This window comes from Cyprinodon variegatus, unplaced genomic scaffold, assembly GCF_000732505.1.
Source record: "Cyprinodon variegatus isolate N-32 unplaced genomic scaffold, C_variegatus-1.0 Scaffold23, whole genome shotgun sequence".
Classification (NCBI taxonomy): Eukaryota; Metazoa; Chordata; class Actinopteri; order Cyprinodontiformes; family Cyprinodontidae; genus Cyprinodon; species Cyprinodon variegatus.
Genome location: NW_015150476.1, coordinates 2,385,576 through 2,399,807, shown reverse-complemented (window position 1 = coordinate 2,399,807; position 14,232 = coordinate 2,385,576). Strand labels below are relative to the sequence as shown.

The 14,232-nt window shown below is 35.4% G+C and overlaps 1 protein-coding gene across 3 annotated transcripts in view; it reads right to left on the bottom strand.

The window, feature by feature from the left end:
* med13l (mediator complex subunit 13-like) overlaps positions 1 to 14,232 on the bottom strand; it is a 110,800-nt gene that overhangs the window by 26,467 nt on the left and 70,101 nt on the right. For all 3 annotated transcript variants that reach the window (XM_015392261.1, XM_015392254.1, XM_015392246.1), the window contains exon 4: positions 11,049 to 11,132. In XM_015392261.1, coding sequence (XP_015247747.1) covers positions 11,049 to 11,132 — 84 coding nt within the window. The remainder of the gene's footprint in view (positions 1 to 11,048; positions 11,133 to 14,232) is intronic.

Below are 14,232 nucleotides of genomic sequence, written 5' to 3'. Positions count from 1 at the left end.
CAGAGATGATTGGAAAAACACTTCTTAATGGTCCAGTTCAGCTTTAAAACCTCTAATCAATAAGTCTTTCAGGCATTAAAAAACATTTTAATAATCAACTCTGAACATCAAAGATCAATGGAATAATCCATGGGATATTCTGCCATTTAGCACATTCTTTGTAACACTTCATGATTTAAAGATTATAAAATTAAGAGATTAACAACATCAATATACCAGGAATGTTTAAGGCTGTACATACCTCTAACTGATTTACTTTATTTCTATAAGTACCATAGTTTTATACTACTTCTCCCTACATGTATAGTTATTTGGACAAATTTATTTTTAATTTTCCCTTTTAATATTCGCCTGTTTTTGCTTCACTGTTCCAAAACTCTGGAATATTTTGCCACTGCATATTCTCTTTCCACTTTGACCATTTTTGAATCTTTTTTACAGTTTATTTTTTTCTCTCTGCGGTTTAATACTCAATGATGTTATTGTTTATTGATTTTTTTTTTTTTTTTTTGTTTCCGGGACAAAAGAAACAGATATGTTCTCTATATTGCTTTTACTTTTTTATTTTATATTGTTTTTATTAATCTTAAGTGGATTTAATGGTTTTTTTGTATTTCTGCTTTTCAGCAGCCTTTCGTCCTATTGTTTTTTCTTAAGTGTTCCTATGAATACTTTTTATTTATCTAAGAATTATTAGAAATATCCTTTTAATTATTGTCTTCAAATTTGCTTAACTTTAATAAATTTAACTCTTCATTCAGTGTTTACCTTTTTACAAAGGGTAAAAAAAATATAAGAGCCTTTTCTCTGCAATTTTCATCAACTATCAATTTTCATTTTTCCTTAGAGCAAGAAGATCACAGGATTGAATTCAGACCTAGGAGTACCTTCAAGAAGTTTACATGTTCTCCAAAATCTTGAGTTGTGATCTAGGCACCCTGGCTTGCTACCACAGTCCAAAAAGATTTCCTGTCTTATAGACTGGTGACCTATCCATGGAATACCACGTCTCTTACTCAATGATATCTGTAGAAAGGCACCAGTACCAAATCTACCCAGATATATAAAAAGGATGGATGGATATTTTCTATTGTCCCGTTTGTTTTTTCCTCTAATCAAGCCACAGGACATACTAAAATAAATAAGATTTTTTTTCAAAGCCAAGAAATTGATTAAATTGTTTTACTTTTTATAAAAGTTTAATGTTAACAGTAATAGTTTAATGTAATAACTATGTGAAATAAAAAAAAACTATAAAAAAAAATCACCTCTCTTCCATGTTTATCTTTGTCCGAACATTTGCATGTTAATGTAGGACGAGTGAATCCCCATATAGAGAGTGTAGCATTTGATTCAGACAACCACAAAATTTTAAAGTACAAAAAAGTTAATCTTAATGCATTGATGTGTAACAGTATTTTTTTTCCAACTGCAATAAAATATGACCAGTTGCAAGTCAGCAAAACAGCAGAGTAACAAAAAGAAGCATCAAACTGCAAAATGACCCACCGTGGAGATTGATGCTCCATGTCCTTTTACAAAGGGCATTTTCCTGCACAGTAAGGTGGCGTGAGCATGTGGACACACACATACTTATGCCTACCATTCGGTAGGCATAAGTATGTGTGTGAGAACGTGTGCCTGTACCGGTACAGATATTAATAAATGAGGAGGAGAGATGGGAGAGACATGCCTAAGGGCTGACAGTACAGAGAAGAGAGGAAAAGAAGAACCAATCATGAAAAGAAGAAGAAGCAGAAGAAGAAGGGAAAGAAAGCAGGAGATGATGGTGACATGGAGAATTATGTGTGAGATGTGTGGTTTGCATAACCAGGACGGAGGCAAAACTGGAAAGTTGGGAGGAGTAAGAGGAAATTAAAGAGATAAGGAAAGGAAGACCTGAGGAGCCAGAGAAAAAGCAGTGTGAGACAGAGGAGGAAGTGAATAATTCAGTGCCACACACTGGAAATGCTGCACACATATCGATGAGATCAGAGTTTTAATAGGAGGCTACTGAGCATGATTTTATAGTGAAATCAATCAGCTAATGTAGAGGTAGGGAACAGAGAGACATATTACAGTCTGTGTGAATGTGTCACTGCCTCAGCTTCATATGATCTGCAGGCTCCCTCTTAAATTTAGCCTGCTATACATGACATGTGACAAATATACCAGCATGTTATGCTCTTGAGTTTGGACAGGTAAAGAACATGCACTTATCTCGTAGTCAAAGCTTGAGAATATGTTGTGTGAAGAGGCAGAGATCATTGCAGGCAGTACTTTGCAAAAATATCCTTCAAACTATTTGACATTTTGGGATTTCAGAAACAAAATCTTGTGTTATAAACCAAGAAAACAGAGCCTGACGTTTTTTCCCAATTAGAAATATTTAATGTATTCTTTGTTGCAACATTGTTCATGCTCCATCATATTAAATGGAAGTAAAAACTAGACTCCTTCAGCAGCGTTTGACCATTCCACCCCTGGAAGTCAGGCATCCTGAACCTTTTAGATCTGATTCTGCTTCACCATATCCAAGTTAGATAATCAGGTCATCAAAGGGGATTCAGGAGAACTTGACTGCATATTGAGAAGGTCATCCAGCCCTTTGATTCACAAGTGAGGAAACAGATGCAAATAAAAGATGCAGGACACAGGACCTGGAGAACTGTAACAGAGGAACCCTGTCCTAGAGTATAGTAGTAGACAAATCTATGGTAGAACGATTAGATGGCGAAGTATTTAGTGGATATTTAGCGATGTTCTGTGGGCAAATAGGACATTATGCTTTCCTCAAGGTTTTTACAGCCTCCTACAGATTGTTTTCCATAACTGCTTTCAATTCAGCCTCATCTATCCTCCAATAAACTCTAGCCAGCTTCTCTGCATCTATTAAAGGAAAGGTTCCCTCTGCTTGGTTTACAGTGGTGTGAACAGTGTTATTGACATTAATGAATAACACAGAATTTAGCTTGTAGGTAAAAAAGTCTCTCTTTTAATCTGACAAACTTCTTCTAAATGTTTGCAGCATCCATTGTGTGGTTTATGGTGGGACTTCTTATGGCTCACAACAGTGGCTTTTCCTTGGCCATAGTTTGATAAGGGGCAGATATTCTAAACACATAAAAGTTGGGGTGACTTGGCTGCTGCCCTATATAATGCTGTCTTTGTCTGTTTTGTCAGTTGAGATGGAGAAGCAGGTTCTAGTTTCTCAGTCACGCCTCATTCTTTGAAGTCTAAAACTTAACAAAGCTTTCTACATAAGCTTTATTGTATTATTTCCTAAAGTTAAACACTGATGTGGTATAAACATAAACAGTTTCCCAAAACGGTTTATTCTTTCAATCTCTCTTGATGAGATTTTTGACATATTTTTTGGGGTAAAGCAATAAAGAGATTTTGTATTTTTATTAAAAACTAACATTTATTTAACATAATATTAAATGCATGTCATGATGGACCATATTATGTATGGTTAAATACACCGTCTTAAGTAAAAGAAGCATAAAAAGGACTTTATGAATAAAGGAGGAATAAAATATGGAGTAAAAAAAGGCTGACATCTTAATTTAGAGGCTCCATATTTTAATCTTTAACAAAGTTAAAATATAGTATACTATGCTATTTGCCCTCCCCTTCAGAGCTTAGTGTTTCTCTGTTTTTTTGTCACTTAAGCTCCTACAAAAATAAATTGGCATTCGTGAAGAATCTGAATGTGTAAAAAAAATACTTTGCTGAACATCAACGAAAAGCGGTTATGGCCTAACATCTGTTTGCTTTGCAGGGGAGCTGCATAACAATAGTGGGGAAAAAAACAAGAAAGAAAGATTAAAAAACAGCAATCCACACACTAACCATTGGTATTACGCACAAGGCTTTTATCTCTTCAAACAGATCTGTCCTAATCCGATGCCGTGATAACGGTGCTCAGACAGAAACCCCAGTCAGTTGAACTAATCAGGTATGATAGTATTTTATCTGTATTCTCCTAAATCTGGGAGGTTAATCTTCTTAAACTGAACCTTAAGTGTTTTCTCCGCCACCAGAGGAGCAGCTCCTCAAGTTATCTTCTTCCTTCAAGCTAACCCTTTTCCACACACACACGTGCGTTAAGATGCTCCACGGACGCTTGTGGACCATTGTTTACACTCTTGTAAGCTCTTGTGAGCAGCATGTGTACACATCCCTCTAAAACCACTTTCCAGAGTGCTGCTATGATTGTGTAATTTATTCTAATGCAAACACAGCACAAACCTGAAGAGTTACCATCAGACTTATTGCAAGTTAATGTAAATATTTCTGCATGTGCACATTCTGTAGTATGTACCAAAAATTTGAAGTAACATAAAGGCGAAGACACCAAGTCTGATGTATTATTCAAAGGCCCCTCGTGGCTTTTAGGGAGGAATGCTATCACAATGTTTATACTCCAATTAAATTTATATGGTTACACAATAACAAGGTATCCTGCCAGAGGACACAAGCAATGTGATTACGCTCTGAAAATGTAGTCTCTTAAATCTGAATATTTTAGGGCTGTATTACTGGAAAAAAAAAAAAGAAAAACGAAAAATACAGTTCCAATTACAGAATTAATTAAATGGAGCTTAGATTATACAGTGCTTGGAAATCGGTTTCAAGATAAATTGATTCAGTCTTTTTAAGTTATATCTACAAGAAAGTGACTGACAATCACAACTATGGTCTAACTGTGAAGAAACATGAGACATACATAGCTTTGAGAATCCTTTGCTAATAAATTCCCCCCCAGCTTCCCATTAACTTTGAAATGCTCCCCATACACTCCTGAACAAAAACAGGATTCTCACAACATAATGCTGACACCACCAAGTTTCACTATCTGGTGGAAGAGACTGATTTACAGCTTCGCTTTAGGCACACATAATGTTTTGCATGTCTGCCAATTGATATTTTTGTATAATACTGCCCTCAGGTGATCAGAACATCTTCTTTCATATGTTTGCTGTGTCCCATTGTGCTCAAATTGAACTAGTATTTAAATATTTGGGCTTCATTTTAACAATGACTTTCTTTTCTACATAAGAAATAGTTGTTCTGCCAGTTGATTTTGTAACACTGCAGATCTGTAGCCAGTGCTAATTTACCTAAGGTCTCTTGGCAGCTTGTCTTGTTAATGCTCTCAATTCATAGTTTATTCAATTTTGATTTTCAATAAACTAAATATCACTGATCAGTTGTTTTGATATCTTGATAAATTAAACGTTTAATCAAAAACTAAGGAACTTTGCATGATGCACTTAATTTTGTTTATAATATATGTCTTTTTATCCTTTATTCTTTTCAAAGAATAAGTGCTTCTCCAACTACATCATTATGCACAAGTTTCATTTGGTATATCCTGTTTTTTTTCACAGGAACATATCTTTTATGTGTCCTTCATAAAAGGGACACTCTGTCACTCCCATAAGATCTAATAAAATGTATACAGCTTTGGGTCATAACAATAAAATATGATACATTTAAAGGATGTGAATAAACTAACATTACTAAAATTACCTGGGCTTTTTTTTTTACCCCAATTCCAAGTGACAAAACTATCTAGATACAAATATTAAGGAGCAGAAAAGACAAATGCACCAAACTGTAAAAAAAAAAAAAAAATCATAATGAATAAAATCTTGGATTGATCCAATGAAGACAAAAAATAAGAGATACAAATTAATCCCCCTGCAGAAAAGAGATCCTATGTCAAGTCAACATGTGAGCAATTGTGCAAACATTTTGCAAAATGATAGCAATTATCAAATTGTGACTAAATATATTTAGTCACACATTACATCCAGAGAGTCACCACCTTCTAGTTCATTCACTCAGCGGCTACTTAGCGGCTGCCTATTAGTTCATCTAACAGGTGCTTTTTTCCTGTCAGTCTATTTTCTATTTTAATCTTTCCTAAACTCTAAATTATAGCCTTTAAAGCTCACAACATTTTACCTACTGGCAAAATGTCTCGCTCTCTCCTTTTGGAACCATTTCTCCAATTCATATCTGTATAGTCTCTCAAATGTTTAGCAGACTAACCCCATCTGTCAATTTAGTATTTATATGAGAACTTAACATCGATATCACACCTAAAATTATTTAAGATAAATGACTATAGAAATGTTAAACATTACCCAATGAAAATGCAAAACGTTAAATATTTTTATGACACTTTTTTTCTTCTTTTACAAGATTTTTCTTTTTCATAAAGATACTGAAAGCACCGCAGAATGCGGGCCTGTTTTATAGCAGAGAACAGGTCTGTTACTGTGAACTACAAATATTATTTATGCATGAGTTTATGGCCATTAGTGGAATGAAAGCTGCAATATAAAAAAAACACTGAGCGTTATACTTGGCATGCAAAGAATTGACTGAACTAATGAGGGAGACAGACTCTAATACATCCATTCAGCCGTCTATAGCGATGATTAATTTACGACCCCCCACCTTCTCTGATCCCCACCGCACCACCACCCATACCGAGCCGCCTCACTGCTCCTCCCCTCTCAGATGCCTCGTCTCCACTTCCTCGCTCTGCATCCCTGTTACTCTCTCCCTCTGCTCCGGTCTCCCCTTGGCGTCTGATGCAATGCGTTACCAACCCAGAGAGCTTTCCTCCCATTTAGACACAAAGAGAACAGGAGAGTTGGGTTGAAAGAGAAAAGGAAAGGGGGGGCGGGGGTTTGGTGGTGGCTGGGGGAATCATCTCCTGGATCTAACACAACCCACTGTGTCCAATGGACACAAACAAGATAAACACCAGATAAGCCCTGGAAAAGGCAGCGGTGCCAAGGTGATGGAGCTGGCCTGGCTGTGAGGGCATGGTATGGATGTTAGCGTCAATACACCCCCTAATGGAGACAAAAGGCATGGTGTAGAGGTGAAGAAGAGATGTACGGAAGAAGGCCATTGTTAGTGAAGAATGTTTCCGAGTTTGCTGAAAATATTGCTGGTCAGGGATCTGCAGGTCTTCTCACTCTCAACTTCAGGGAAACTTTGTAACAGTACAAACACAAGGAAATGTGGGAATATAGGGGCAGATAACTGGTGAATAACAGCGCTTCTTTAGTGTCACTGTAGGGAACAAACTGAGAGTTATAATGAAAAGTTGTTTTATTCACCTCTACAGCACACACACACGACTCGGATTTGTTTTCGGTGAGAGCTCTCAGGAACATTTCCATCTTTTGCTCTCCATCTCTCTCCCTATCTTTGCCTTCAGGATGTTCAATAATTCAAAAAAAACGAGTCTGGATTATCTCAGCAGGGGGTGTGGACTGTATTCCGGCGGCAGAGAGGCTTTCGAAACGAAGAGGAATTAACATGATGTACAGATGTCTCCCAGCCAGACACAAGCACAAACACACATAATGGCCTGTGCAACCTCCAAAAAACTCTCCACTCATGTTTATATATGCGCATCTACTCTCATGCAAGTGTCTTCCTTATAACTTTCCATTCCTGTTGTTGTACTAAAACTATTTTTTCTTTATTTAATTTTATTTTATTCTCACATTCAGTTATTTCAGATTACCTCTGGTTCATTCTCCTTTAAGAATTCATATCAACAGTTTTTTGCTGTTTTCTAGGTTTTTTTGTTTAAAATATATTAAAAGCATTATTAGTCCAAGATTGAAAAGCATGAAAGAAATCTCAAAAGTTAACCTAAAAAAAACATAAATCAAAGATGTTTTGTTTTTGCTATATTGCATTAAGTTTGACATAAAGAATAAAGTTGAAATCTCGCACAGTAACACAGACTCTGCTTCAAACCTTAATAACACAAAGCAATCAGCCTCATTCCTAAACATTGTAAAGCAGACGAATGCTTTACAACTCAGACAAAAGCGGTAGAAATGAGAAAAATCGCTTAACATTGAACTTTAAAAACATTATTTTTCATCAGCTTTAACTCTACAGTAATATTTCAGTTTTTCTGACTTGTTTTAAGCATATAATAGGTTTTGTAAAAACTTAAAATATAGACGAACTTTTATACTTTCTGTTTCTTTATATATGTGCTGGTCAATAAAAAACATGTCATGTAACATCTTCCACAGTAGGATCTTGAGTAACAAAGATGTCACAACTTAATGCAACATTAGCTTCATTCAAAAAATGCTGACATAAGCTCTTTTAAATGTGGTTTATATTCACCAGAATGCCGTAAAATGAGGAAGTAAACTTAAAAACTATGATAGAAAAACTACATTCTAAACTACACTTTTTTCAGTTTACCAAGCACTCCTCTGATTTTTACATTTCCCATTTCAATGATAACCATATATAACCAAATTTAAATGTAACTCACACATTTTACAATGTAATTATTTAATAATTCACTAAACAAAGAAAACTTTGTAGCTTAAAACTTTGTAAAACCCTAGACACCCTTTACAAAATGTGAATGTATAAATGCTTGAATTGACCTGAAATGTAGTTGTTTTAATTAGATACACTCATTTGATTGGATTTGATAAACCTGACTGATTATCATCTACTTTCTCATGATTTAACCGTATAACTCAAAAAGAGTCTTCCTCAAATAACACTGACTGGTTAAAGTCTATAAAAATTCACAGATACAAAAATGGAAGCATAAAATATATTATAGGAAAATCTAAAGTAAGGTACATCAAAGAATCTCTAAATTGTCTGATACTTGGGTCTGTGTGCCTGTGTTACGACTGAGTGAGATATAGTAGAAACAACTCAATGAGTCATATATTCTGGAAAATATATATCTATGATTGTTTACTTGTTTTGCTGGTGAAGATTCTCAGTCATCCAGGTCATAGTCGTTCCAAAAAAAAAAAAAGGTAAAAACAATCCGCTGGACTTTGTTTCCAAGTTTAAAGACGTTTCGCTTCCAATCCAGGATGTTTTTTTTTTTTAACTCAATGCTATTCTTGACATTTTTAATTGAAAAAGCTTCCTAGATGGGAAGTGAAACATCTTCAAACTTGGAAACAAAGTCTAGTAGATTGTTTTTTAACTTTCTTTTTTTCTGGATTTACTTGTTTTGTTTGTTTTAAGACCAGAGCAATAGTCCTATATGTATTGTGTTGAGGCGTGTTTAGCTTCAGTCCTTCAACAGTTGAGGGTATTTGTATTCTGGGAGCACAGAAGCCATGTTCTGTCTGTACCAGCTTCTTCCAGCTGCTTCTGGGGTATCCCCCATCGCTCTGAGACAACTGGGAGATATAATCTCTCCAGCAGGAGCTGCGTCAGTCCTGGGACTCCCTCTCCTCTGCAAAGGTATGTTACAGCAACCACATCACAGCTGGAGCTGGATTTAATCTCATTCATCTACTTACATCTGGGAAGGCAATAGGGCAAATGCACTAGCCATTACAGGCTATTATTCTTGCATGAATTTGATGAATTAAATTGATAGATTACAGTGGTACAAGTGGTAATATAAATGTTGAGTAAATAAATGAAATGCCTCTAAAGCTTATTAGATTATTCTATGATGGTTTCAGATTCAAATCCTTTTTTCCAAATACAGTGAATAAGCATGTAGTAACTAATTCTTCCTATTGAAACTTCCACAATAAGTATATTATCTGTTGAAGTTCCTGCCTTTTTTTTCCTTGCTTCAGTCTGCAGCATATTTCACCCAGAGAATACCTTCACAGACAGAGATGTCACCATCACATCAGCTCTGCACACCAAATTCCCCAGATATAAGCTGAATAAGTGACAAACACACTCTCTCGACGTGTCAGGCGGGGACCTCAACCTGCTCTCAGCTGCTAAAACTTGCTTTGCTATGGCACATCACGGCGCAGTGCAATCGTGTCAGCTTCTTTCTGCAGTGAGACTTCCCTGCGCATCACCTACTTTGCACAACATTTTAATAACAAAGACACTATTTCAAGTAAATTCAAGTCCCTTTTTAAGGAAATATGTGGCTTTGCTGCCTCTATGCAGTGGCAGTTTTGGCTTGAACCTTTGCCCTCCTGCTGCTACCCACATAACCAAACACAACCCCGTTTCTCTCACAAGGACCAGCCTGAAGCAAAAGAAAACAAAAAAAATCCCTTTCTTTATATAATGACCAAGCTATGTGTTTTGCTTTTTAATCAGAATTGGCTGTAATGTTAAGAATCAACTGAAAATAGGGTTTTCATGTTTCCACAAAGAGAATAAGGGTTTAAAAAAATGTTATAGTTTAACTTGGTTTTTGAACACCCCTGAATAATTATGATCAATATTTAAGTTATAAATTTAAAAGTTTAGATGATCCAAATGAGGCTACGTTAATTAAACAATAATATATATAACCGTTTTATATAGCGCTAAAAGAATAAGGATTAAATCAGATACCGATCTCTGTCATTACGTAAATGCTTCAAACTTTTAATGCAGAAGTTGTGCACTGACAGCTATGTTTTATAGTGTGGCAGTTCCCTGTGGTTTGCCACCCTGGGCAGATAGCCATATAACCCAAATCAAAAACATTCACTGCCTGTAAGCAATATGATGGTTTCTAAAATGATGGCGCTTTGATGGAAAAATAGTGATTACCCAGCAGTTAGCAAACTCAACATTTTTCAATGCGTTTGAAACAGAGCTATGTCAGAGATGTGGGGAATGTTGCATCCTGATGGCCCGGAAAAGTGGGCAGAGAGAGCAGTGAAGGGGATCTATAATGCCTGAAGCAACAAGTTGAACTGTCATCACACCCACCTCTCGTTTTACTCTGTTTCAGTCTCTCTGTCTGTCTCCCACGCTGACAACACTGTTACACAGCATGACATGTGCACACACGTACACCACACACACACACTCAGAGGCCTAACCTCTGGACACCATTCACATGCTCTGTTTCTCTTTTACAGAATCACACCATTGGCCTGCTGCTGGAATATCAAGGCTTAGCAAATACTGCATCACATGAAACTCAGTTATGCTGGCTCACAGAGTGACATTAGCACACTTTCACACAGATTTAATAAAGCATGACGTGCGGACACACACTGCCCTTTAAATGAGTGGCGTGTATAATTTCTTACCTGCTGCCCAAAGACTTTTCTTGAAGTTCATGTGGCTTAAAGAACCATTTCCCGATCCTAACGAACCCCTTATCCGTAAGACATCTGGAGCATTGAGTAAACAAAGAAAGAAAAATTAACAAAATAATCTCCTCTCTAGATTGTGAAAAAAACAGACAAGAAAGATAAAGTCATCAAGAAGAGGTTCTAACACTACTTCATAATAAATTCCCCAATTTTTAATTTGATGAAAATCAGTATAAGTGTGGAAAATATATTTTATTTTACTTATTGCTTATGAAAGAGGGCACAAAATGTGGGTACAAATTGATGGACGTACAAATTGATATGAAACACCCTGTGGCAGAAAAAAAAAATGTTTTTTATATCTTTTGGGAAATTAAAAGTGACTTTAATATAAGTTCGAGGTCTTTCCTTAAGAAAAACCATAAAACTCAAAATACATAGCCTCCCTGAAGCTAGCTTATTTCATTATGTAACCAGTGCAGGAAAAGCAGTTCTCATATGATAAAATTAAGAAAGCAAACTTCAAATGAGAGCAGTTCCATTTGGTTAAAATGGTGCTGGGCAAGAAATGACATCTCACACTTCTAATCATCTCTACAGCTCAGTGGGGTCAGTTTCAACCTTAGACTTTGCAGCAGTCCTTAAAAAAAAACCAACACAGATCCTGAAACGGATCCAAATTTACACAATCTTTTGAAATTAGCTATTTATGTGAGTTTTAATCTTTGAACTTGCACACCTTTCTACATAATATGTTTTCTGTTTTTATACTTTGAGACATTGTTTGTTTGTAAATAGTTTCCTGTATGCCTCGTCTGTTATATTAATCATTCAGTATAGTTTGAGTGGTATTTTATATAACACCTTTAAATCATTGAGGTCACAGCTATAATACTTTACTGCCAACTTTTTATTACTTTACAGGTTGCAACAGGATGTTTTTATTTTCTAATCAGCTGTTTGTTATATAATTTTTATGTCAGACATTTTAATACCTTGCCGAGACATACAGTATTTTAGCCCTAGAGGTATGGATTCTGGAACAATTTTAATTGCAACTTTGTTATCAGACTTACTTAAGCAGCTTTTATACCTGAATTAATCTTTTATTTATGCTGTTTATCTTTTTACAGATATCATGATCAATCTACTATGATCTCTACATTTGCACACTATTCTTCTTAATGAATAATTGCACCTTTTACCCAAAATGTATTAATATCTGGGAATAAATATCATAGATTATGTCAGTTTATTGAAATTTATGAATTTAAAAACAACTGAATAGTAAAACAGTTACTGCTTAACAAGCATTCTTCACATTTTCATGGTAGTATTTAAGTCCTTATCGAGCATTTGGAAATGTGCATGCAGATTAATTCAGACAAAGCGTTTTAAATCCAGCAGTTAATTGACTAATATCAGTTTAGACTCTGTGGGTCTGAAAAAAATCCTAGCAAATTATGACAACTTTGAACCAAAGGTTTGCTTATTTTCACATCTAGAGGTTTTTTTTTACTGACATGATTTCTTTCCAACATTAGAACACATCTAAACGTAAAGACTTCATATCCAATTTAGCACCTTCTGCATTTGTTTTAGAAAAGTTAAGCGTAGTCATTCCGTGCCTGACAAAGAAAAACGTATCCATGTTTTTTACCCCAGCAAAAAGAGGCAAGCACAGTAGGAGGTGGGTCTTCAATCGGAATATGATCTGCTTTTGAAAAGACGAGATTTCATCACTAAGTAAATCTTTTAGGTCTCTGCTCAAATTTTCCTACTTCAGTTATTTTTACTCCTATTAGGTGCAAACTTTCCCATTGCCTGATCCAAACAGGAAAAGGGGCTTGAAGAAAAATTAAATGTATCTTGTATAGAAACATATCATGGTAAAGAGAAAACTATTGTAAATATAAGCAACCCTACCAATGAAGAGGCAATGCAAACTTCACAAGCTCAGCTTCTGCTTTAAAAAGACATGGAGGAGATTAAACTGGTGAAACACTAAAGAGCACAGAACTGCTACAGTAGATTGCTATGACGTTTGCTACAGCGAGTAATTTCCAATTGTTTTTATTTGTCATTTATTATCATCATTACTAAAGTCTGAATATTATTTCTATGCACTCTAAAAATCGACAGTGAAATCAGTTATCACACAGCGCTTTCATGTGCTGATCTCTGAGCAGATTAAGACTGTGGGATACTTTATATCCACTAATAAATGATAATAAACTCAAAAGCCTGCTGCAGCGGCTCATAAATCTTTCCCCATAAATCTGGTGGAAGACATTTCCCTTTATTGACTCAACAAAACGTCTGTGTCTCATTAGCTGATTTCCCCCAGACACTGAGCACTGTCTTATTTTAAAAGTTATCACTAAGCACAGGAGCTAAACGACGCATCTATGTGAAAAACATCTTTATAACAGCTCAACCTCTAAAATAATTAAAGTCCTTTTTTATTATATTGATTAAAATCTCACCAAATTTATAAATCATTTATCTTTATATAACAACATGGGATACTCATTGGACGGACATTGCAGTTATATAAAAGCAAAGCTAAAGTGATCCCTCTAGTGTTGAAACAGTAAGCTATAAAAGGAGTCAACTCCAAGGTAATAGGAAGGTTAATTCTGCCTTTCCCCTGTGATGATCACTGAGGCTTAACTTAATAGAGAGCAAATATGTGCTGCTTCATTTAACAGATGGCTCCAACTCAGAAAGGAGAGCTTTGGGTGCTTGAGCAAGTGATTCAGCACACAGATTATAATTTCATTATAATGAAACTTATAAAAGAAAAAGTAGCGTATACTTTAAACTAAGCTGTTTTGTTGTGTCTATTGAAATATGCATTAAACAATTTAAGTATATGAATTTTGAGCTCCTAAACATTTACTTTACAGTTTTCCTGGAAGGTACAGTAAGCTGTATATTTTATTTTTTACATTTTGATACATCGTAGCAGCATCCACTTTAAGCAAATGTAAGCTTTAGACAGTTTTAGCCTGTTCCTCCAACTCTCCACTGATTAGTTTATTGATGCTAAAATACCACACTTCTTTTTATTTATTATTTTTTATTTTCTAATTGTCTGTTTTCAAATTAGAGGTCGCAGGGACCTCAAATGTTACATTTAAAATGGCTTTTGCACAAATTAAAAGTTGTATAAATC